The sequence below is a fragment of the Uloborus diversus genome, chromosome 5 (assembly GCF_026930045.1).
Source record: "Uloborus diversus isolate 005 chromosome 5, Udiv.v.3.1, whole genome shotgun sequence".
Taxonomy (NCBI): Eukaryota; Metazoa; Arthropoda; class Arachnida; order Araneae; family Uloboridae; genus Uloborus; species Uloborus diversus.
The window spans coordinates 47,996,123-48,023,368 of NC_072735.1; the positions used below are offsets into that span (position 1 = coordinate 47,996,123).

At 33.4% G+C, this 27,246-nt stretch overlaps 1 protein-coding gene across 1 annotated transcript; it reads right to left on the reverse strand.

Moving 5' to 3' along the window:
- Positions 1-1,957: 1,957 nt before the first annotated feature.
- On the reverse strand, positions 1,958-21,869 carry LOC129222908 (uncharacterized). Its single transcript, XM_054857470.1, has 5 exons — positions 21,792-21,869; positions 19,623-19,740; positions 17,923-18,092; positions 7,612-7,745; positions 1,958-4,559 (listed from the first exon to the last, which is right to left on the reverse strand). The coding sequence occupies exons 1-5, from the start codon at positions 21,867-21,869 to the stop codon at positions 1,958-1,960; spliced, it is 3,102 nt and encodes a 1,033-aa protein (XP_054713445.1).
- Between the last annotated feature and the right edge of the window lie 5,377 nt (positions 21,870-27,246).

A 27,246-nucleotide genomic window follows, 5' to 3' on the forward strand; every position in this document is an offset into this window, starting at 1 on the left:
TACGTCCGTCTTTGAATAAATATTATTATTTAAATATTGTTTCTGGAAGTCTTCAAAAGTTAACTGCAGTATATAGAAGATTCCATGCTCTTCATTAAGTTCAAAAAGCAATTGAATTTTGAAGATTTCTAAAAACAATATTAATGTGATGTTTTGTTTGGCTCGGTAACGTACAAACCTTATGAGATACGTCCGGGTTTGAGCAAACAATATTAAAGATTGTTTCTAGAAAACCTCAAAATTTAACTGCAGTACATAGAAGAAGAATTCAATTCCTTCATAAAATTCATGAAATAAAACAAGGTTTTAACATGTTTGATGTCATTATAGGCTGTTATGTACAACTGATACGTGCGTTACCGTGGAATTGCTATGTTGTGTCGCGGTGCTCTTGTCAAGACGGTTTTTCTTGGGCAATGACACAATTTACTCTTGGAAATACACTAATAATTGTTAAACTGAAATTTTAAGCATGTGATATGCTCATTTCATTTTTCATGCAAAGTATTGGGCTGTTTTATGTAATATTTTATTTATCAGTTACTCAAGAAATCGTATCGCAGTATTAAGTCATTTAAAATATGCGACTGGTATCGACCTATTTTTTTCCATATCCAGTGTTCATTTCCGATTTTATATGAAATAACACAAAACAAAACAGACAGTTTAAAGCAAACAGTCTTGCGAATCTTTTTTCGTTGCAATAATTTATGAAATTTTAAGGAAGGATAAAAAGTTAGCAATTATCTAATAAGAACAGAAATACACTTTCATTAAACTTCGCATTGAAAGTTTCAGAAGAAGGAATTATATATATAACTTAGAAGTTAAAAAAAAAGCTGTTTTCAGATCAGATATATGATTGATGATCAGATATACAGATTTTATCGTCAAATTTTTCATAATAATTTTTTAATTTAAAATGAAATTCGAAATTTTCCTTAGATGTTTTTGTGTAATAGTTTGTAGAAAAGATGATTGAATTACTTATCATCTTCCTTTTCTATATTCAATGCAAATGTAATTATTGGTGTAAGTTACCTTTAAATATTTGGGTGACAACTTTCAAAATGCGGTATCTCGCAAGAGAAATTGTAAGGTTAATTTTGATAGACATTTAATAATAGTGAAAAAAAATATAGCGAGTAGTAAGTTGAAAAATATATCACGTTAATGAAATTTTGAGAAATAATTGAACGTTTCAAACGTTTCTTTTAAGAGCTATACACGATAAACGAACTCTCAAAAGCCAGGGATTAGTCAAAGCGACCTGCACCAATTAAGGTGATCAATCCCCGTATAGTGTTAACATCATATCCTTCTTAAGTGAACAATTTTAGTAACCACTCTGTCGATAAAACTCATTGTTTGGTGCTTTTATAAAAAGGACTGTATCGAAGCACATTGAAGAAAAAAAAGATTTTTCAAGTTATTGTTTCGTCGAGAATCTTTCTTTTCCAGAATTAATAATTGCAGAGTACTTTAAGCTCAAAAGTTGATCGAGTTTGAATAACTTTTCAAATACTTTTCATACAAAGCTTAAAAATGCCCATTCGCATGAGGAATATTAATTATTTCTAAATAGTTCATAAAAACATGATTTTTTTTTCACGAGCTGCACACAATGTTTGAAGTAAAGCACCTTGCAGTGAATATTATCAAGAGAATTATGCAATGTCTCATTGCATTTTTGAAAATAAAACCTAATTGGTTCCAAAATTAAAATTTTGAAACAAATAATATTTCATTTTCCGAAATAGGATATCAAACATAAAAAAATACGCATTTTAAATGCTGAACAATTTCTTGGACTTTCGACTCATTGCAAGTGTCCCCAATGACTTAAACATAGCGGAACTGAAGAGCTGGCACAAATTAAGAATAATGCTCATGTCATTCCTTTTACTGTCATACTGCAGTCCAAAGTTGAAATAGTGGTGTTAAGAGCAGCAGAGACTCATCTTTTCCAGTCCAAGACATCAGTTTCTGTGACGGATTTTATTTCTTCCCTTTCTCCGATGCTGGATGTTCTGTCGATGGCCCTCATTATAGGGGAATCAATAATGACTTCTGATCGGGAAAACTTTTCATTCTGACGAAGTTCCCTAACTACATTGTCCATTCGTCTTTCTGTCATTGAGGAAACTTCTGTTGAAACCTGCCTAAGGTTTGGCAGCGACATTGTGGGCGTACTACCAAACAATTCATTCGAAGGCCTATTTGTGAATTGCGAATGCTGTTCTGTACGCAAATAATTGTCTCTATTGAATTCTGCATGAGCAGATTCTCGAAGATAAGAGTCGTGAGAACTGACAAACTCTGCTGCAGTCTGTTCGCGGTAATATTGTTCTTGAACACCCCTATGTTGAGGAGGGCGTTCTGCTATCATTGTTGGCACATCTTCCAGGAACTCTGAAGTGGACCTCTCGGCAAGACTTCGAGATGTTTTATACGTGTAGCCTGTGTCCACACTCCAAAGAGATTCTCGATCTGCGTGAGCAAAATCGACATCGATTTCTGTCATCGATCGCAAATCGTATTCGGGTACAGAACCTGACCTTGAAGTCCTTCTAGATCGTACGCTGCCACAACTGGATGGAGGAGCATCACGCGCAAGAGATAATTCTGTAACCGGTGGCAGTGAACTTCGACGATTTCGCGGATGTTCGAATTCGTTTTTCTTCTTATATCGTGGATTTCGAATATCCAACGGAGGTTCACTTTGAGCTGGAGGATAGCGGTCATCCGGTGTACTCAGAGCTCTGATTATAACATTCCATGTTCTGGTGTCAAACATTTTTTCATATCGCGAATCTTTCGTAATTCGAATATACTCTTCCACAGTAGTTGCTTCTTGAACTAGAGATCTAAATGTTTCATCAGTTGTTATAACAGTTCTCCATTTTTCTTTTATTATTGGTGTTAGTTGTTCCACGCCTTCCACTGGAGGAGGCTCTAAGATTTTAAAGATAACACTTGTGTATGTTGGATGTGGTATCGTCTTTGTAACATTATATGCTGGACCTGGACTATGCGGATGGGATGGATGCCGAGTTCTGTGATTGACTTCCGTTATTGTACTTTCTGCATCCTTGAACTTTTCACTCACTTCAGAATATGTGTCCCAACGATGCTCTGAAAGTTTATCATCGATTTCAGTATAACCAGGAGGGGTTCGATTCGGATAATGCCTTATAGTGACATCCCAGTTAGGAGGTTGGCTATCTGACGAGGATGGTGGCTCAGTTGACTGAGGAGGTGATTTCACATGCTGGGCAATCGTATCTTTAACTTTCTTTGTAACAGTTTCAGTTGCATGTACTTCTGTAGTAGTGGTTAAATACACATCATCAATGTTCTGAATGACTCGTTTTGGCTTGGGTACTAGTGCTTTTGATACATAGGGCTCAATGATCTCAATATCAGACAAAGGTTCCGGTTGAGGTGATGGTGGCTTAGGTTTATGTTGAAGAGTAGTTGTCTTTCGTAATTGAGAAATGTCATCTTCTATATCAGTAGTCTTCTGGGAACTCAAAAAGTAATCAGTAACTGTTGCAGTTTCACGTTTAGGTTTACGAGTGTAGGGCATTACAGCAACTTCACTTTCCAGTTCAGAGTGTGACCAAATATCATTATCGGGAATGCTGCCTTGCAGTGAAGGTGCATAAGACGAAGGCGGTTTGCGAGCTGCCATTGGTACATCTTCAATAAACTCAGCTTGAGAACGATTGTCATTATCTGGAATACTTCCATACAACGAAGGAGCGTAAGATGAAGGTGGTTTAGGTGGTGCTTCACGTACATACGTTTGCGTGTATCTAACGGGAGGAATCAGTTCTTGAGGAATTTGCTTAACAGCAGCATAAGTTTTCTGAAGTGCTTCTCGTTGAAACGCAGCATCTTCTCTTTCGGAAATAGTTGTCAAAACTTGTTCTCTTGCCACTTTAGGTTTTAGTTTCTTTCGTGGTGCTTCAATGGGTTTCAAAATTTGTTGAATCGGTATAGATGATACACTGTTTGCCTTTTCTTGATCCTCTGGATATCCAGAAATAGTACTTGCTTCGTCAGAGATAAAAGCGGTATTTTCATACCTAAAATGATCTCCTCTCATAGTAGATACATCATTTATCATCATGCGTCGTCCTCCTTCAATTTCTTCAACATCAGAATTGACAGAAGAAGGAGATTCACTCGGATAGTCAGATGGTATCGTATCGCTGTGATCACCAGATCCGTTTTGAGAAGAGAGGGAAGTTAGGAGAGCAGCTTCAGAGCCAGAAGTGGATTGTGCAATAGCCCTGGGTATGCGAATAGGATCAAACATGGACAACGTGCCCATCGTAGATCCACTAAGCTTGGTAATTTCAGATCCAGGACCGGATGAGATAGCTTTCCTCTTTTTAATAACTTTAATGTTTCTCTTTTTGAGGCAGTAGTAAGCAATTCCAATTCCAAGCAACAGAAGAGTCAGGAACAGTAATGCACAGATGATAAGGAGTAGTTCCACTTCAGACAACTTCGGAGGAACGATAGCTGGCACAGCAGCAGTCGGTAAAGGCCTGGGGGAAAGGAGAAGGAATAAAAATTAGAAAGTGTATGGTTTTTTACACGCAAACAACGAAGACTGCTTGAAACAAATTGTTGCAAAAAGACAATATCTTAAAGAGTTTTTTAAAGAAATTTCAAATTAAGTTTATTAATGGATTTGGAGATTTGTACCATAATATCCTTAGATATCGTCCGAAAAAAAGTAATAAGAAATTCAGATACGTGTCTCGGGGTCACAGTACAAGAGAAGCAAGGCTCGACTAAATAAAAGTGAGGCCCAAGGATCACAACAATTTGGAGGCCCTCTGAAGACTATGTCATAATGCAGCGGCTGATTCACAGGTTTCCGTGAAGATAAATGCTGTCTACCACGGAATCTAGGGATAAATGTTAGACTTAGTCCGTCAGTTCATCTGTGTATTGTTGCCGAATTGGCTACGCTTTCGATATGTGTTGCATGCCTCTGCCTCTTTCCTTCCAGCTATCTAGGCGCACTCTCGATAGTATTCAAAAAGAGGCTTAGTACTCGAGTAGAATTCCTTTCGGAATCGCGAGAAGAGCTTTGCGAAGACCTGTCAATGTCCTTATAGTCACGTCATAGGTCTTTATATTTGCATTAGTGCTGTAATTCATTGGCGATCCTTGTTGATTATTCGTCTAGTTATGTCAACTGAAGTTATACAAAGTATTACTCTCCAAAAACGCAATAAATAACAGTCTAATTCCATTAAGATTCGGCGGCATGTCGGAATGCCACGTGACAATCAAACAAATACCTGTTTTATATTGGTAGACGAAATAGCAACCTTGAGTCCAACCAATCTCTATTGAATGTCTGTTCTAAGGATGAACTTTACCTTACATAATTGTGGGATACTGCTTTCGGGACACCCTAAACATATAAGTGCAAGTGAGTTTACTTTTTTCTTAAAGTTTTGTACTCTATCCTTGGGTTATATACCGTCAGAAAAAGATTATTATTGGGTTTTTGTGGGGGAATTGTACTTTGGGAAGAAAACTGCTTAAAGGTGGTTGTTTCGCATTTTTGTATTGAGAATTAGAAAGAGAAAAATTTTCGGCTTATAATTCTAGAGTGCTATGCAACGACTCACAACAACCACATAACCTACTTGCTTTTCAAAGTAGAATTTTCAAAGTCAAGATTAGAGCCTAACAGGGCCACCTAGAGCCAAGGAGGGCTACTGTTCAGTTTGATCGCCCCACTCCATAAAACATACTACTTAGATTCCGAGCAGCTTCCCTCCGCTCAAGAGGGGGGCCCTGGAACCGGGTGAGAACCTTTTGGTTCCCCGCCAAATGTGGTATTTCTGACCCACAAAGGGGCTTGTGGGGGGGGGGGGGATATACTTCGTGAGAAAACATTTAAAAAATCTTGTAAAGTAAAACGTTGTTTAGAAATTGTACATGCTCCATGAAAGTTTGTAATATATTACATTACGTATCATATTATATTATACTCCATACAAGTATTTAATGACCATATTTTCATTCTTATTGTGATTTCGGAACTGCTAGTAACTGACGTTCTTTAGATATTTCCGTGTGTGTGCTCACAAAAAGCTCAAAAGGGTTCGTTTGTTGCGTACTATTACATTATAACTAACAAGTGGAAAATGAAGTAAAGTAGATGTTGGTGTAAGAGATTAAAATAATGGAATTTATTTCACACTAAGTACCTACATGAAAAGTATTTTATATACTACTACTTAATGTTTGACTATAAATTTTGTTTATAAAAAGCATTCACAGAAGTGTATATGTACATTAGAGCGCCAATTATGCGGGTGTATTTTATCTGAGTGTCCAATTAACCGGATCGATCAAGGTCCACACGCATTATATGAGGTAGTGCGAAGCAAAGGGAAGTGGAAATTTTCAAGTTTTGAGTAAAACGCCTTTAAAGTTCCGGTCCTAGGTAGACTTTTATTGAAAAGATTTTCTAAATCATGCTGTAACCTACCTGGGCTACTAGTACTATCAAGACAGAGGGGAGATTCAGCTACCACTTGTACTGGTTATCTCCAGGGGTGTACCCATAGGGTGTACTCCATATACTCTCAGACACTTTTTAGACATATAGCGTATACCCTCAAGCTTCAAAAATCTTCATATTATGTATATGATCGCATACACATATTGTGCGTAGTCGATTACAGGGAGTATACCTTCCGAAAAATTGATGGGAACATCAGTTGTTATCTCCAACGTTTTAATTTTGGCACTTACATCCCTTTGCTTCTCACTGCCTCATATGTAATAATTTAAATGTGCATTTCCAGTAAAAACTTTAAAACAGTTCCTTTTAAGTTGAAAAAATAAACTTCTAAACTCGGCATTTGTAATATGCACTACACAATTGCCAGTCCGAAGCTTTGAAATAGTCTGTAGGGAAATTTCACTGAAAACATTGCTTTAGTAGTTTTTTTAAAGTTGTTAAATTGTCAGGCGTTTTCGTTTACTGGATGTGCTTCTTTTCCGATCGGTCTGGATAAGTGGGGCTGTACTGTAAAGTCATTTTCACCTTCATTTTATGAAGCTCGAAAAATTTTCATTATTTTTTCAGTTTTTTTTCCGACCGGTCCGGACAATCGGTGCTGTACTGTACAATCATTTTCACTTTTCAAAAATGTAAATGTTTTCAGTTATCTGAGTAGTTTTATGTAATAATTTTAGATCATAAATAAAGTTCTCTTTCTCTCTCACTAGCGCAGTCAGAAATATCTTCTGGAGGGTTTTTTTTTTTTTTGATCAAAAATACTTTCTGAGGGGATTTTTTGATCAAAAATACCTCCTGAGATTTTTTTTTTTAAAATCAAAACAGCCCTTTCATATGACGAACTACTGCATTAAAATTTGCATTTATGTTAAAATCAATGGCCCTGTAGGGGGGGGGGGGTTCACTCCCAAAACCCCTCTTCGCCGCGCCACTGCTCTCTCTCTCTCTCTCTTTTGCGAAGTTTTGGGCGAAACGCTGATCGGAGGGATATAAATAATATAAATTTGAGTTAGTATTTATAGATTTCAATGCAAAAGGATACTTACTGAACGATTGGTGGAGGAATAGGTGCCAAAGGAGGGGGATAGCGGCAGATGATTGTTTTGATTTCATCCTCTTCAAGTTCCAAAGATCGATGAAAGCGGACAATTATATTGTTGATGAAAACTCTTGGTGCTTCCTGTAAAAATGTATGGACGTAAATTGTTTAAAAGTAATTAAAAACGAAGTGCGCATACATAAATTTTTAATATTAAAAGGCAAAAATGTTTTACGTTTACCCCAGAAATATGAATGCAGAAATTGTTTAAAGAGAATTACTTTGAGGTCTACTGAACTTAAAAATTAGGATTTTGCTTTAAAGATAAATACTGTGAATTGAGCCACTGTAGAAGATTCAGTTGTAAAAATCATAGAGATTGAAGGGAATGTGGAGCAAAGTGAAATTGTAAAGATAAAGTAGGGGAAAAAGTCAAAATATGGCGTACCTTTTGTTTTTGCCACTCACAACCGACATGATTGAGAAGAAGAAAATAAAATGAAATTAAAAATTATAGTTTTAGGATCTCTTGAGTTTAAAAGCTTAAACAAATAAGTTATCTGTAAACTTTTTTGTTCGAACAGTTTATTTTATGCGAGAACTTGCAATGAAACATTATTTCTCATACATATGGTAATAATTTACTTTAAAAAAAGTGGAAAAATATCAATTTCCCTCTTACAAAAAGTATTTTCTGTTTGATTCTAAAACATATTTCTCACTGAATGAATAAAGAAATGAACGAATAGACAAATTTAAAATGAATAAATGAATAAATACCAAATGAAGAAATGAAGTAATGAATGATTAAATAAATGTGTGAATAAATTAGTGAATGATGAAAAAGTAAGCGATTGAATAAATGTGTATAAGAATTAATGAATGAATAAACAAATGAATGTGTAAAGAAAAAAAAACACGAATGAATAAATTATTTAAATAAATTCTTTGATTTTGCTCCATTCACTTTACTCCACAGGCACTTGTGAGATGGTACTAGACATTAAAAATCAAAACACAACTAATATTTTATTAGTAAATACTGCAGCAGTCGGTTTCAATCGATATTCGAAATCTTAATAATAAGCATTTTATCACTTTCTCGTGGCAAAATTACTTTTTAAAATTCTTTAAAATGTTAGAGTAATAGCATTAAATTTTGGATATGGCGTGTATTATCATTTACTTTGATCTTCTGAGTCAACTTTATAACTGGTACCGACTAAGGTAAACACAACAGTAGTGGCCAGTGCTTAGTAGTGGCCACTTCAAGGTTTATATTTAAAAAAATAGGATTCCTGGTTTCCCAATGGATTCAAACGTGCAGGAGGTAACCTTCTGCGCGTTATTTGATGCACTTTTGATCAATTGGGAAACCTGGAATCCTATTTTTCCAAACATAAACCTTGAAGTGGCTACTACTGAAGCACTGGCCACTATAGTGGCCAGTGCTTCAGTAGTAACCAGTCAGTAGTAGCTTCAGTAGGATTTTTCGAAATTTCTATTTTAAGGGGGTGACACGGGATGGGGAACGTTGCGCATTCATAAGCAAAATTCTCAAGAATGGGCTCGAGTTCAAGGTCGAATCAGGTATTAAGAAATTTTACGAGGGTTACGAATATTTCAGCCTCATTCACGTATTATGCTAATTAACGGAGATATAATTAAAACTCAATTTTATGCCTACTTGAGCATATGTCTATGCCAAAAAATGGTCCGATTTTTTTCGGTTTTTGTACCGTTGGAAAGCACGTAAAAAATAATCATTTCGAAAATATCCGCAGAGACTAGAACCGCGGTCATCAAAAAATGACTACAAAAAAAGTTATAAGCGTTTGAAGTGAAAATTGATTTATTTCAAAAAGAAATTTCTTCCTCCATTTTTTTGAGCGAGATTAATATTAGCTTGAAGAAAAACTGAACAATATTTCTTCCAAATGGTTTTTAACTCATTGGGGTTTTGTCTGTGTGTGTGTGTGTGTGTAGCAGGGCATTTAAAATATATTCCCTTTTGATTAGGTTCCGCAAGTCGATGTTTTCATGTACGATTTTAATGGATGCGCAGTAAAATCTCACTCTTACTGGTTTCGTTAGCATTATTTTTCAGGGTTATTGATATGTTTTGTTCTAATAGTGACATTGAGGAATGATTACCTCTTATTTGTAAGGGTGTTTTTCATGCTCTTAGACCCATTCTGATGAAAATTTTCGGAACTATTCCAGACCAGGATTTTAACGAGATGTCGACTCTCTTTGAAAACTGTTACCTTTATTATATCGGAGACACGTTTTTTTCGTTATAGGTATTTTACTGTACATTATTAATAATGGTGATTGTTTTTGTTTAGCTTATTGTTAGCATGCTTGATTAAACCTACTACTTATTTGGCGATACCATGCATTATTTTGTCACTGTACTTTTCTTTTTGAACAAAAAACAAGACTTAAAACAAAACTAATAAATTGAAAAATAATTTTTCAAATAATTTAAACCAAGCCATTTAAAGTAAAAAAGTCCACCAAATGAAAAACCCCAGTAGTTCGCCAAACAGACTTTAAATGATCCATTAACATATAAAATTATTTGCCAACTGAATATATCGAGTCATAAATGAATATGAACTTTCCATTGAAATAAAAATTAGAAAAGACAGAGCAAACCTGACGACGATGTAAGCATATTTTTAAAAATCTCTTACATTTTACGGGGTACGGGATACAGGATTTCCTTTTTGCCCTAGATGTACTTTGTTTTTTAATTTAATTTTCCGCTGGGTAATTTTCGTTTCAACATTTTCGTCAAAAATATTGGATCGCTAATCAGTCGGAATTCGCTTGGTCGCTAATCGGTCGCTTGGCGAGTTTTGTGATAACAACACAGTTGTGGGATTATTTTACAATTTCAAAGCTACTGTTAATGTAATTTTAATTTTTTTTTGGTTTATTTGGCGGGGGGGGGGGGGATGGTGGCAAAAGGGTTGGGTTCCGGTAGCGTGATCACTTGGCGAGTTAGGCGATAACAATCAATGTTTCGGCTAATTGTTTTGAATTCCAAAGAAACTTTTGATTTGTTTTTAACCGAACGAAATATACGACTTTTTCATCTTTTTTTTTCTGACGAAGATTTTCGAATGTCCCACGGGATTTTTTTTTTCTAATTTTGTAAGATAGATGGGATAGCTAATCAATCGGAGTTCGCTTCGCTCGCTAAGAGCTGGGTAACGGTAGCGGGATCGCTTGGCAAGTTTGGCAACAAACAATAGAACTGCGCAAATATTTTACATTTGAAAGACACTATTTGATGTCGTTTTTGGTTGTTTGCTGAAACATTTCAAATTGCGAGCAAAAACCACTTCATTCGCTAAAGGGCGGGGTTACGGTAGCGTGGTTGTTTGGCGCATTAAGCGATGAACTAATACATTTGGACGATTAGTTCGAGTTTTAAAGCTTCTGTAAATATTTTTGAATGTTTTGGCGAATAGTCTTAAATTCCAAAGAGAGTTTAAAAGGTTTTTATGAAAAATGATCATTTCACATTAGGGGGCGGGGAGGGGGGGGCGAAGATTTTTTATTCGACGAAATTCCTATAAATTAGCACGGGCATTGCCGTGCGGGTACTGCTAGCATTCAATAAAACGACATGGTAGAACTTCATTAATCCCGACTAGATCCTGGTCATCCAAATTAATGAAAGTACGGATTAAACAAAATAACTTAAAATTGTGCTAAGGTGCATAAACAAACTCATGTAAACAGTAATAATTGTATTTTGAATTCAAGAGAGTAAAATAAAAAAACTGCATAACAGAAAATTACAAAAAATACGGTTTACAAAAATACGTTATTGCTCTAACTCGCTTTTTAGCTATCCAGTATTGTCCGTTTTCCACGAGAAGGCACTTGACTCCTCCCTCGTCACGTGGTATCCGATGATTCTATTTCGCTGTTTTTGGCAGAGGGTATATTCGGATCATAGCATTTTGTTGCAAAAACAGCTGTTTTTAAAATGTAAAAATAACTCAAATGACAGCAGACAAGTGAAGCAAGTGATACAAAGGACACTAAGACTTTTTTGCAATTTAAAATGCACGCCCATATTAAGGATGTATGGTAGTCTCTTTTAGAAGAGCGTGCCTTCTCGTGAAAAACGGACAAATATGTATATCTAAACGGCTGTACGGATTTAGCAAAATCTGGTTTAATAGGGTTCGGATTAATAAGGGTTTACTATATGGCTTTTAATACATAAAAATTTAATCTTTTGATCCCTGACTGCATATAACTCAGACTTTCTCTTTATTAAATGAAGAAAGAAAGAACAATTTATTAGCCGTCGACGAGCAACATTCATAATAGTTCTCAAGAATTTTTATATTCATCTTTTACTTTTTCCCATCAGAACCGTAGCAAGTTTAATCCGCTATTATTTCTCAGTTTGCTCCCACGATTCATCAAGTGGGCGTTTTATTAAAATAAAAAGGAAAAGAAAAAAAATTAAATTTCAGCGCGTTAGTAGCAGTATAAACAAGCGGGCAACAGGTATTTTGGTTTCTTCGCCGAAAGAGCGAAAGGCGTTGTCTACGCGCATTTGACCTTGTTATTCAGGTGTTGAACCCGATTAGAGCCAGGAGGCGGGAACCGGTTCAGAACCGGCGTGGGCGTCTGAGATAGCCCACCCCTCTTCGCCCTCCTTTTTCTCATCTTCCACAACAGTAAACTTATACATAAAAAAAATAAAAGTCTCGAAGAAAAGCCAGCGGACTTCAAATTCAAGTCGTGTGCTTTTCAGACCACACGTGGGCAGACATGATAGGTGAGTGGCATTTAAATGGCTACTGACGAAAGCACACCTTTTGTGTAATCTCGGAAGAGAGCGAAAAGAAATCTCGTATCAAAAGCTTTCAAAACAATCTCTTATTTCTTCCCTACGCAAAAAAAAAAAAAAAAAAAAATAAAAAATAAAAAAAATAAATAAATAAATAAAAAAAATATTGTACAGAATTTAACTTCTTTATCTGGAGAGCATAAGGGGGCAGTTACATGATTACTGGCAACAGTCTCCTGTGAAACTTCAGAAAAGAATAAAAATTTTATCAAACAATCCCCTTTTCTTCAATTACACACACACACATACAAAAAAAAAAAAAAAAAAAAAAAAAAACTTTGCACTAAAATTTACTTAATTATCTGGAGTTCATGAAACATGGAAGAAAGAACATCATTTGTGAGCGAGACTTAAAAAAAAAAATCCACATCAAATATGTTAAAAACAATATCTTATTCCTCAATTATATAAAGTTCTTTGCACGGAATTTAACTTCTTGATCTGGAGTGTATAGGTCATTTAAATAATTACTGACGAAGAAAACCCTTTTGTGTAACATCAGAAGACAGTTAAAAGAAATTTTTTACGAAAGGGATTAAAAACAATTTGCTTTTATTTAATTAAAAAAAAATCTTTGTGCAAAAATTAATTTCTTCATCCGGAGTGCATAAGATACTCATATGACTATTGAAGGAGGAACAATTTTCGCGTAAGAGAGTTAAAAGAAGTTTTGTATCAAAAGATTAATAACAATATCTTGTTTCTCAGTTTAAAAAAAAAAAAAATCTTTGTGCAGAAATTGACTTCTTCATCTGGAGCGCATAAAGCATTTAAATGACCACTGACGAAAAAATTCCTTTTGTGCAACATCAGAAGAGAGTTAAAATGATTTTTTGGGGGGAATGAAAACAATATCCTACTACTCAATAAAAAAAAATATATATATAATTTAACTTCTTCATCTGAACTGCATATAGGGTGGTTAAAAAAAAATTGATTTTTTTAAATTTTGGAATCGTGTTTCCTCTCAAAAGTTGTTGTTTGATATCCTCAATTGGGGAAAAAAAAAATCTGAGTTAACATCTTCAGTTCGCGCATAAGGCCGAAAGTTTGAAAAAAATATGTTAAAAATTGAATTTTTGAAACATTTAAAAAAAATTTTCAAACATTTTTCTTGGGCGAAAACCATAAATTATCAGTATGTGACGTATGTGTAGTAGCGTATACGTAAAAGTCAAATTTTTGGCGATTTTAGCCCAATGCATAGCGTATGCACGAACTAAAGATCTAATGTAAAAGCTATAAAATATTTTTTTAGGTTCAACATACTCTATTTACGGATAATTTATGGTTGTTGCTCTATAAAAATTAGAAAAAATATTTTTCAAATTTTTGAAAAAAATCATTTTTTTTTTCTCCACCCCAATTGAGGATATCAAACTACAACTTTTGAGAGGTATTGCGATTCCGAATTTAAAAAAAAATCGATTTTTTCGAACCTTTTGTGCAACATCAGACGAGAGTTAAAAGATATAAATATAGGCATTAGAAACAATTCCTTATTTCTCAGCAATAGAAAAAATTCTGTGGGTATAACTTAACATCTCCAACTAGAGCGAATAATGCATTTAAAAATTGCTTAAGAAAGGATACTCTTCTTTGTATAACATCGGAAACGAGTTAAAATAAATTTTAAATTAAACACAAAATCTCTTATTTTTTAGTTATGGGAAAAATTCTTTAGGACATGATTTAACTCCTGCATCGGAAGTGCGTAAGGGGGTTTGGTCATTGCTCACGAAAAAACACTTTTTGTGTCATCTCGGAAGAGAGTTATGAGAAATTTTGTATTAAGATTTAAAAACTAGTTCCTTTCTCAGTTAAAAACAAAATCAAAATAGGAATGGAAAGTTCCAAACATAAATATTTTGTGTTTACATAGAAGTGTTTCTAAATTCATTTGGTTAAAAGAAAATATTTTTATAGCCCCTTGAATCATAAGAGGAGTTCTGAACCGCAGCACATTACGATTTTCACAGAGATTTTATTTTCTTCTCACCTATGTATTATTTTATCTCAAGTTAGCAGAGAGACCACGTTTCCGAAGCGCTCCAAGCTTAATAAACACAGACATAACTCGGATGAAAAGATTTACTTTCGGTTTAGTCCTTCAATTTTATAGCAGTACTCTTTCATCCAAAACACAGTTTTCGGTCGATTCACTACAGTCCTTCCCCCTCTAAAACTTATTTCATTCAGTAGCAGATAAACATTCTTAAACCCTACTCTTCCGAATCGTCGGAAAGAATTTAAGTTAGTGGAACAATTTCACACCATTTACTTTTACTTGTGGGCTAACCGGCCCATACTTAGAAGGAATATTCCCACGATGCTCAATGTACTAAAAACGAAGTGATATTAATTTTAAATGTTTTGCGGATGATTTGCCCAACTCAAAGTAGGAGAAAATATGCATGTTATTTATAGAATGAATGTTCGGAGGATGTTTTCGAGGATCTGTGATGTAATCGCGTGCCCAAGATTTCGAAGCGAGCGGGATTAAAATTTTTGCCCCGTCCTTTTTCACATTTTTGAGGAAATGAGTGTACATGTACGTGCGACCAGGGTTCGAAAATATCATGATATTCTCGAAAATATCAAAAATATCCGATATTTTGATAAATATCGGATATTTTGATGCATATCCGATATTTTGATATATATCGGATATTTTGATACACATCCGATATTTTCAGTCTGCACAACACAAACTAAAGCCTTGAAAATAGTAAATGCATCCACAAATCACTCTTTATTTTCTTATATTATTATTACAATATGTAGACTTAAAATTAAAGTTTCTTTCATTATTTATACCTAATATTTCATTTATACTATTATCAATTTTAATATAGTTAATTTAGCATTAGTTGTTTCTCTCATTTTTCTTCTGTTAGCTACTTTTACACAGTTATATGATTCAGAAATAAAAAATATGCATTAGTAGGTGCACGGTCATATACATTGTCTTTTTTTCTAACCAACATTTAACATTTAACTAGGCACTTTTAATATGAATTAAAATAGTTCCATACTAAAAATTTTATGAATATAAAATTCAACTAAACGAAGGTTATATTACTTTGTTTTATTAATGATGTATTAATACACCATAAAAATATAGTACATAATTTTTTGGTTATTTTTAATAAAAACTATACAATATTACTATGATTAATATAATTTTTATAGTGAAAGTACCGTAGTTGAAAAAAAAATATCGAAAATGTCAAAATATCATGATATTTTCAAAATAAATATCGGATTTATATCATGATATAAAGCGAATGATATATATCGGCGAACCCTGCGTATGACTATTTGAGTAAAAAAATATTTTAAGCTGATGATCGAAACTTTCATTTATTTTAACGATTCTGATGTTCGTCAAAACTTCTAAATTTATTAGAATGAAATAATTTTTGTTTTTAGGTTAAACGGAAGTATGAACGTATGCTTGCACGTATGTGTGTATCTTACATATGGCAAGAGTGTTGTGCCGTAATATGTAGAAGTTTTGCATGTAAAGTGTGTATAGAATCTTGCTGTGGATCCTTTTATTTGGTTGCAATCGGATGTTCCAAAAGGTACTTCGTATTTTTTGTATGGCAAATTAATGTTATTTTCAGTGCAGGATGATGCAACGTCATAAATAGACGCCTACTTAGCGATGTATCAAATTTCTGTCGCCAGCTTGGCGATAGACCGACAAACTGGCGTTGGTGACAAAAATGAGATGCTATCGGTTTGTAACAAACGAAGGGTGAAAATATTTAAAATGTTTTACTTTTCACTCTAAGGCAGTTATAAAACATATGCCTTTGCGATATAATACTTTTAACGCGCGTACATGAATAGACGTACTCATTTTTTTTTAAGTTTTAATAAAAAAGAAAAAACACGGATTATTTAATAAATATACAAAAAAGTCGTGTGGTATTCACATGAGATAAAAAATATAAATAGATTCGATAAAGAAAGATCGTTAGTAATTTTAAGACTCATTAAACTTCCTTCAAAGCCAAGAAATGTTTGCCATCTCGCTAACAACAAATTGCATTCAATGCAACAAAATAGATATCGTAAAGCTGCACCTACACCTTTTTCGCAACAAAAAGTTGTTGCACGCCAAGTAAGTCCTCCCCCCCCCCCCAATGGAAAAAAACCAAAATATTTACATCAAAGGTGTTAGAATTTTTTTTTTATTAACTAAATGTTATGTTTAGAAATTAGAAATAGCAGGGAGAAAAAAAATCCCGCGTCAAACCTGGTTGCATCCGTGCCAATTGATGCATTCAAACCGCCTACCACGTCAATGCTAGAATTTAAATATCTTAGCTTGGTGAGTTGAATTAAAAAAAAAAAAAAAAATCGTAATTGAGTAAGGGTATGTTTGTTATACAAATCCTCTCTGTTGTAATGGATCACTGAGCTCTGCAATAATATAGTCTAGCTAAAGTGTGAAGGATCTATTTCACACTGGTGTGCACTGTTGAATCAACAAAAGGAAGTAGTAAAGTTTTTTTTTTTGGCTACGAAATTGTATTCGTCTTAAGCAAGTTTTCGGTATAGTTTATTGTATTTTTCATTTGATCTAAGGATAATTAGAGATGCAACGTTTTCCAAGCAGCGATATTTATATTTTTTTTGTAGAACCGATGCTTTGCTTTCGAGGTATTTTCGAATCGATGCATTCAGATTTGAAGGAAGGGAAAAAGGTAATTAGATTAGTCAGTGGTTGCGACATCTATTTCATTACAAAGAGATTCTTGCAGTTAGCTAACAAAAGAAAAGTACTCCGTATAAAAGTTAGCTGTCTTCTTTTTTTCGTTGGTATTCCGACGTAGAAGAAAAGTACAGTAACAACGTATGGTGCGTGAATTGAGTACTGCTTGTTTAGGAGAGTATATATTTATAGTTTTTTTGTAACCACTCTTTACCTATACCCTTGAAAAAGGAAGTACTATTGTAAAAGTATACTTATTTTCGTGAGCCGCAATTTTCGCGAAAAGGAAGATATTGGTAATTTCTTCATTCTCGCGACAATTTCATTTAGTGATATCCTAGGTAGCCGGACATGTTGTTTATTAACATAAGTTAATGGGCTTTTTGGTTCTTTCTCTACGATTATTTAGAATTTCAAACTTAAAGAAAGAAAAAAAAAATCTCAATAGCAGTTAGAACGACCATCAAAACATATATAAAACTTTCCTTTTCGTATTTAACTTTTACCAAACAATAAAAGCAAATACATTTAAGAGAGATAAAATCATCGTGGTCCCTCTTACAATCATTGCACAGTTTAATAACTTGCTTTTCGGTATAAAGTTCGCTTCTTTAATTAGTCCACAGTTTCCTTTTTTGATCATGAAAAGTCAGCCAATAAAATATCACAAAAATTTTAAGTTAATCATCAGCAGCTGGTACACCTACCTGCTTAGTACCACACCCTTTAAGTGGTATCCGCAGTTCATAATACTGCCTTCCGTCGCCATAAAATTTGCAAGGGCCGCTCCTATCATAGTCTGTGTAAGTCACTCCTCGGAACGGTTCGGAAAAATTCATCTTTATGACCATCTCGCCAGAAGCACAGGATAAATAAGCTGAAAAAGAGGGAAAAAATATTTTTATGAACAACTGCATTGGAGTTAGCAATGAAGGCATCGATTCTGTATCGTGTTCTACAATGTTAAAACAGATTTCTTAAAATTGAGACAAAATCGCTTATTTGTGAGAACATCACTTACTCAAAATGGCTCCAAGACAATTTGGTTTAGAGCTGAAAAGTAAGAGTTCTTACTTTCGAAATATACCCTCTTCTCAAAAACGATTCATCATGTTCTCTCTTTTTTTTTTTGAAATACCTCTCTAGTCAGAAATAAGCACAGATGGTATCATTTCTGAGAATAGGGCTGTTTCAAAAATGAGAACATGTCGAATTGGTTTAAAATTCGAATGTCTCAAAAATCAGCACATGTTGCACCATTCGTGAGTATGGTATTTTGTTCGCCTGTAATTCTTGCAAAGCTAAGTAGACTTATTTGCAGTCTGGACTTACCGCAATCAAACTGAAGCTGATACACTTTATTAATACGCTCAGTTAATCTTGAAACTGGGAGCTAAAAATATTTTTCACAACAGTGTGAAGTCTGCAGTGAGAAACAGTGAGAAATTCAACTCCCGCTTTCTTATCTGTTACTTTTCGTTACTGTTCCTACCGTTACTTTTGAGATGGCCTGCTTGCTTGAATTTACATTTGACATTTACTTATTTCTAAGTCAAAACTACTTGGAAAAAATCAGAAGATAAATGTTTAATTATTCTAAGCAGATGATTTTTAACAGTGTAAAGGAAACAAAGCTTTCTGTGAAAAATAAAAGGTGATACTTTTCCAAGCAGCAAAGTAGCAAATTTCATTAAAGTAAGAAAATAAAATGCTTCTGTACAATTTGCTATTTGGTTTACATATTAGAAATTTTGTTAAGAAAAAGAATAAAATACAATTAAGTTGTTTTTTTTCTTTTTAGACAGTTTTTGAAGCTTATAACTCGTTAAAGGTTTAACTTTTGCAGAAAATGGAACTGAAATCTTACCGTTATTAAATTTTATCCATCCATACCTATAATGAAATAAGAAGTTTTTATGAGTTTTTCACGAGTTTTCCATGAAAACTGCAAGTTCTATAAGCATGAAGTTTGGTATACAAGGGTACTTTTTGCAGACATTTTGCACATCGGAGATGAATTTTTGATAGAATAACTTTCAAGAAGATAATTAAAATTTTATGTGGTTTTTAGAATGGGAAATTCAGAACCATTTTTTTTAAAGAGTAATACTTATTATTTTTTATTTTAAACGAGACGATTTTTCTCTCCAAATGGAGCAGTTTTCATTTTTTGGAGCTTTTTTTTATGAATTTTTGAAAAGGCGTTTAAAGAGCACTATTTTACCAGTTAAATTTACATAAACTCATCAAGAGAAAAGTTAAAACTCTATCAATATATCTGTACGTCTATATCTATTTATCCATCTATGTAACTCATTCTGTCTCGTCTGTACGAATAATTGGATTTTGTACGAATAACATTCTTAATGTATGTGGTTTGATTGAAAAGTAAAATACTGTACAGTACCTCTGGTCCTGTTCGTGAGAATTTCACTGCTGAACTCGTCCGCAACTGCCTGTCGTACAACATTTTCAACATGGCTGTCGTCTCTTTTACCTTCTTGACAGAGACCTGGGCCCAGCAACTGTTGTTGGAATTGAGACAAAAGTTCATTAGCAATTTGACAAAATAAAAATAATTAATAAGTAAATATCTTAATTATTTTAGTCTCATTATTCTAACACATATATTATGTATTTGATAGACCTAAATATTATTTGGTAGGCATGAAAAATAAAAGAACAGACTAAATATTTTTAACGAACTTTTAAATTGCTGTTGTGTTTCAGTGCAGTTGAACTAAATTTTGCAGTGAATTTACTGTTGTGAATAGACTAATTTCTGTTTTAATTTCGTTTGCTTCTCTTTGTTTTGCTCAAATCAAGATCTCTAATAAAATATTTTCTCTTTTCTCCAAAAGTCGTCTCAGAGGTAATAGGTCAAAACTTCGCCGGACAATACTTCGCGGCCAAAACTTCGCGTGGACAAAACTTCACGTGGACAAAACTTCGCGTGGACAAAACTTCGCGTGGACAAAACTTCGCGTGGACAAATTTTTGTGCGGTCAAAACTTCGCCTGGACAAAATTTCGTGCAGTCAAAATTCCGTGCTTACAAAATTTTGCGCAAACAAAATTTCGTGCGTGTATTACTTTTCACATCTAAAATAAAACTTCTTAAAATAAAATTATTTTAGTTTTAATGCGAAAAAAGTCATTAAATTACATATACAGTCGACGCTCTTTATAACGATAACTTATTATAAAGACCATTCCATTATAACGACTAGTGGTGAAAGTCCCAAATTTATTACCATATACTCTATGCTAATTTGCTTTCGGTATCACGACCGTTCTGTATTGCTTAATCCAATAGAGCGGCCGAATTCAGCGAAAACTATTTCCTGTATTTTTCCTAGTAGAATATTTTTTCAACCTGAAATGACCTAAAATGATGAAAAATTTTCGATCATTCAATTTCTCACTCGTATGGAGAGGCGAGCGAATTATGAGTAATACCGCATTTAGAAGAGGGGGGGGGGGGATCGTTTCTGAATTTTACTGACAAATTTTGAAAAACTAGTTTTGATGAAAAAAATTTAAACGAAATACAAAATTTTCAATCATTAAAAAAATTTCAATTAGTTAGCTATAGAACATTAAATTGTTATTATAAAACCAATTAAATGTTTTTGGAAAAGTAATCAATTAATCGAAATTTAATCTTATATCAATTAATTTATATCAATTTTTTACATCATCAGCCTGCTATACTTAAATTTATTTGGGATTTACACAATTAACCCTGAATCAAGTAATTCAATATGAAAAATTAGTTTTTTATGTAGTGTGTTTCAAATGCGTTCCTGGAAATCATTGAACCACCCCCATCCCCCCCCCCCCAAAGACACATTTTTATTTGTTTGCTAAGTTTATATGATATGTTTATGGAAGTTCATTGTAACGGATGCGCGAAGTTCTATCCACGCAAAGTTCTGAATAGGCGAAGTTTTAGACACACGAAGTTATCTATCGCCAAAGTTTTAGACACGCAAAATTTGGACCGCGCGAAGTTTTGTCCATGCGAAGTTTTTGACCGCGCGAAGTAATGGATCGGTGAAGTTTTGGCCGCGAAGTTTTGTCCAGCAAAGTTTTGTCCGCGAAGTTTTTACCCCAAACCGGCTCAGATATTACATTATAAAATACACAGTTTAGTTCATCCAAAGAAACTGAAAAAAAAAAAAAAAAAAAAAAAAAAATCTACAGATTAAATAAGAGTTTAAGATAAATGAAGGCATGTGAAAATTCCCTGTTTTTATACAGCCTGATTTCTAAGCGTTGAAGAAAAACTCTTCGTAAAACAAGCTATATGAAACGTTGTTCTTAAATACGTCATTCTCCACAAAATGTGTTGTTTCAACAGTGCTTCTTTTAATTTAATTATAGTATACGTACCTTCTTTAAAATGAAATATAGACAAAAGTCTTATAAAATCAGATAAATTGAAGAAATTCGTCTATCAAACAAGTTAAACTAACGTATGCTTCTTGGTGTTTCAACTTGTACCAATCAGCTTGTGAGAAAACTTTTACCAAAATTAATATAAAAAGTTTACATCACTTCAAAAATTCACTGACCATGCGCTCAATGGATATATCTTTAAAATACAGCCCATACAATAAGTTGAAACCAAATATTGAAACCATACCAGTCATCATCATATTATTTTCTCCAGCTCTAGAAATAAACGATATTTTTCCTTTTTGAACTTCAATTTCGGCAATAAAATAGTACCTCTATCTTGAACGGACTATATATAACAGAAGGCAGCGCATTGCTTAACTTTTTTATTCTCTGACTGTTTATTCTTTGCGAAACACAAAGAAATGTTCATTGTAGTGTGGTATGAACGATAATTAAAAAAATAAAATCTTTAAATTATCGTTCAAATAGCGACGATTTGAAATGGTATTCGATTATTGTTCGAAGATTTATTACTAATGAAAACATTATCACTTAAAAAGGCACTTAGGATCGACGTGAATGAAACCCATGGGTAATTTAAAACACCCGTCTTTTGTTGGTTTGTTTTCAGCAAAACCTATCGCTGTAATTTGAGGCAAATGTCTTAGAAGTCCCGGAAAACCACAGCTCACTATGAAAGGCAGAAATATTCTAAGTCAAATAATTCGAGACAGTTATCAAGGGCGTGGAATTCAGGAAGAACTAGTGACGCAAGGAAACAAATACATTTATTTCACTTCCTACTTGGGATGAAATAATTTTGTTCTATTAGGAGAAAAAGAAGAAGAAAAGGGGAGGTTAGGAGAAAGCATGATTGCAATAGCATGCTAAAGCGCTTTTAAAAGCACGTTTTTATAATTTTCCGTTGCGGGGATAATGGTTTTTATTCCTCCAGAAATTTAATGGAAAAAAGATGAGCGATGTGAATTTGTTTTCGAATTAAAATCTTTTGACTGGTTTACTTGACGAGAGTAATAAACATAAAGGAAACGAAGAAATAAAGGGAAACACTAACGACTTTTGCGGCAAGCTTTGAGAAATGTATTTTAGTTTGAAAAATGAAACTAATTGCTCCAGATCTATTTCTAAAATACAAAAGTTCAGTTATGATTTTTAATTGACACCAATGTTTGCTAAATTTAAATAACAATGCGCAATAGAACCTCGATTATCCGAGCTAATTGGGACTGTTATGCTATGTTAGTTAATCGGGACTCGGATGTCTGAAATCTCGGTTAATAGAAACTTTGTAGAAAATCTGGCCAGAATACCAAACTTTTAAAATGTATTAATTAAAAAAACAATAGAATATTTTTAAAAGATGAAAATGAACATATAAAAAGTAATATTTTACAGTTAAAAAATTGAAATAGGAAAATAACTTGTAGTAAGATTTAAAAAATCAATTGAATTTTTGTACAATGCCAAGTTAGGTATTAAAAGATGCATTAAAAAACATCACAAATTTCCAGAAAATATTTTTATATTCAAACAGAAAACTCATCGTTTCATAAAATATGAGTTATTTTCTTTGAAAAATAGACTACATTATGCATCGGCTCGGTTAACAGAAACCTCGGTTAATCGAAGCTAGATTAATTGAGGTTCTACTGTACTTAAAAAGTTATAAACTGAAAACTATTGATGATGTTATTAATTTTGGCTATTCACTATATTTATTCCATTAGTCTTTGAGCATAGTTCTGAAACAAACTGTAATTAGTTTTAAATATGGTTTTCAACGCTTTTTGTTTATATAGGGGAATGTGAGGCAAAGTGGGGTTAAGATTATTTACTTTTTTCAATATGAACAAATTGGAAACTTGTTTTGAAAATTACGGTACATGAAGAAAGAACAATATGTTTGAAATAAAACTTGCATTGAAACATTATTTTTTATTTTTGAAAGTAAATTTGTATCTTCAAAAAAAGGTGGAAATTTTCCTTTTTACTTTATGGTGCATAAAATTTTTTTTTCTAATGAAATACTTTTTATTCGATAGTTAAAGATATTTTTGATCGAATAAATGTGTAAATAAAAAAATGAATTAATAAAAGAAAATAAAATGAAACAATAAAGGAATAAATAAATATATAAATCAATTAACGTATGAGAAAACTTAAATGAATCAGTAAAATAGTGAATGAATAAGAAAATAAGAGAATAATTGAATAAAAATAAGGGCTCTTTTAAGTGAAAGAATGCAAATGGAACAATTAATTAAATTAACTAATACGTAAATGATTTTATAAATAAATTGAATAAATAAATGAAATGCACTATTTCACTTTGCGCCATCCACTTTGGCCCGCATGCACTTGACTAACTGTAAGTACAAAGCATTTGGAATGCAAATAAGTTTAACATTAAGCAAATAAATATTGTACTGTATATTATTAGGTCCGAATTATTATTTAAAATGTTAATAAAAATAATTTTATCATTTAATAATAACAAAAATAATTTTTCACTTACAACAAAATATTACGATATGATTAACAATTTTTTAAAATTGCATGTATTATCATATTCTTTAATTTTTTCTTGACTGGAATAGGCTACGTGTGTACTACATAGTTAAAATATTACTAAGCAGGTGGCGATTAAAGCTGAGTAAATGTCTCACTTTGCTCCGTTATTTCACTCTACCCCCATATTCCCCTATTACGCACAAGGAAAATATATCGTTTTTCCACCCATATTACGCCAAATAAGTAAGGCCTTTTCAATTGATATCCTTCTTAAGAAATCGTATTTGAAGAACAGAAAGATTTGTTGTATGTAAAAATTTAAAAAGTTTATTCATTTGCTGAAGCAACCTTTTGGCGCTAAGCGGGTAAAATTCTTATACATTTTAAGTTAGTGTCCAATAGGGTGGATCGAAGAAAAAAATTTCGAATCTTAATTTGGAATACCCACCAAAAGCTGCGCATGTGTAAGAACAATACACATGTAAAACATTATCAAGTTTGAATAACTCCTTGAGGGTCCTACCAAGGCTTGATTTTCTCCAAAAATGGGGGAAAAAGGTCAATTTTCCAAAATTTCTATGAAAATAATAAGGTTCAAAATTTTTGTTCTAATACCATTAAAATGTTTCCTTTCAACACGCTTTTCATGTACCTTCAAAATTATTTGCAGCATTTCTTTGCAACATTAGGTTCGCACACAAGTTCGTAAAATTTCGTGAAATTTCCAAAAACCGACTTTTTTAAAGCCTTTTTGCACGTTGCGATATTTTTTTCTTTTAAAGTCCATTTTTTTTGCAATGACTGTGCAAAATGCAGTTTTAAATGGAAATGAAATTATACTTTATTATAGTAACAGCCCAGCACTTACGACAAGGAGCGTAATTGCTTCAAACTGGACCAGTGGTAAATTGTCGCACCTGTCTAGCAATTATACCTATTGGTCCTGAGAAAATTCATTTGGACCAGCAGTTTCACCATCAAGTAATGTGAACAGGTGACGCAAAGGCTGCTCGTATGCAGTTCACAGATTAACCATGGGACAGGATGTCCAATTTTATTCTCTATAGCCGCAACTGCACCGTTCTTTTTTCTGGGATTCGTGGTCGTACTATCACAGCCAAAAACTAAAAGATCCTTAAGGCTTAAACAAATTTTCAGTTCAAAAATCACATTACTGTCGCGACATGTTTTCCCGTTCCAGAAGTTCGAGTCACATGACCCAAATAAAGAGAATTGCTGGTTTTGAAGAGAAGCACGTACTTCGTCTGTGACACCTGTGACACTTCTGCCGCTGTCTTCGAATTTTATTCATATCAACGACTTTAGAGCGATAATTATTTGACACAGTACCAAAATCCTGTAATGTTTCTGAAGCAATTGTTGCAGCACATGGCACATCTGTCAGAAATGCCGTACTAGTAGCACACTCTTGATAGAGTTGGCAGAGAAAGCCTCATTTGTTCCACTTTTGAATTGACATCAACACCAGAAAATGTTGATGGCTCTGTTGGCAGGAGTATAGCCGTTGCAAATTTTTCTTCTTCTGGAATTGAAACAAAACTTTGCTATTCCTCATCAGTGTTATTACAGCATCTCGTTACGTAAGTGAAAATCTGGAAAAAATATTGATCCTGTCATTCAGCAAAATGCATTTTTGCCACCCGAAAAATATTCTCTTAACAGTGATCACTGATGAACGAAGTACAGCAGAGAACTGGCTTTGCGTAGATTTTGAAGGCCAGACAAGTGGCTTCTGTTCATGAAGAAATAAGAGAATTCTATAATTCAAGGATTAACTTTAATGCATTAGATTACTCTTATGTTATCAACCGGCAAGAATGTGCAATAACTGCCACCCTTCTCCTATTTTAGCTGGCATATCTAATGAAAGTCTTCAACAGTAGATTGAAAACACCAACGCCAATTTTGCGTTCGTTTTGTTCACCTGTCACACTCACGTGGTGGAACGCTATGCTAATATGGTGATAGAAGCTTCTTTGTTGGTGATTAGCCAATCGGCAAGAGGTGGCTTCAAAAGAGCAAAAATCAAATCTCAAAGTATCATGTCATCGTTTGAATCAAAAAATGATTTCAAAGAGGTTTCATGAATGGATGTGACGATCTGACTATTTTCTGTGGCTTTAACTAACTGATATTTTTCAAGTCCCTCATTTTGTGAAATATTGATGCTTATATGTCAGAGCGACTGTGTGTGAGTAAATATATTCTTGTAACCAATGCACTTCTCTCTATGTTTTATTAGTTAATACAACTAAATCATTTTGATAATTTACTTCTAATGTAAAATGAGTAATAAATTTATACTTAATACATGTGGCTCGGCAGATGGAAAAGGTAGAATGGAACTCGAAATGCAGCTACCTGTTTTTAGTAGATGCTGGGCTGTTAATGTAATAAAGTTTAACTTCACTTCCGTTTAAAACTGCATTCTGTACAGGCGTTGAAAAAAAGAAAACTGGACTTTAAAAGAAGAAATATTGCAATGTGCAAAAAAGTTTAAAAAAAATCAGTTTTTAGTTAATTTCGCGTAACTTAACGGCTTATGTGCGAACATAATGATGCAAAGACTGTAAATAATTGTGAAGATACATGAAAAGAGTGTTCAAAGGAAGCATTTTAACCGTATTATAACAAAACTTTAAACACTTGTATTTTCATAAAAATTTTGGAAAATTGACTTTTTTTTCTATTTTTGGAGAAATTCAAGCCTTGGTAGGACCCTCAAAGAGTTGTTCAAACTTGATAATATTTTACATGTGTGTTGTACTTACACATGCACAGCTTTTGGCAGGTATTCCAAATTAAAATTCAAAATTTCGTTTCTTTCGATCCACCCTAGTGTCCGACGTTTGGGAAAAATACCTATGTCGTGAAATAATATGAATGGCGACTTTTTTTTTGAAACCCTTCTTATAAAAACTAAAAATTAATCTTTCAACTGCTGTTGACTTTAAGATTTAATTGCACACATGCATTCACATGCAGTGTGAAGTATAGGGTGGTTCAAAAATACATGCAAAAAAAAAAAAAAGGTTCTTCTAGATAACAGGTCGCCCCTCAATATTTTTAGACATG

Bases quoted from the DNA above. Each gene is read 5' to 3' on its own strand.
- LOC129222908 (XM_054857470.1), bottom strand. From the start codon at position 21,869: ATGACTGGTATGGTTTCAATATTTGGTTTCAACTTATTGTATGGGCTG. The intron at 7,746-17,922 runs GTAGGTGTACCA...ACATTTTTACAG, and splicing joins AAGGGTGTGGTACTAAGCAG to GAAGCACCAAGAGTTTTCAT. The intron at 4,560-7,611 runs GTAAGTATCCTT...CCTTTCCCCCAG, and splicing joins ATTCCTCCACCAATCGTTCA to GCCTTTACCGACTGCTGCTG.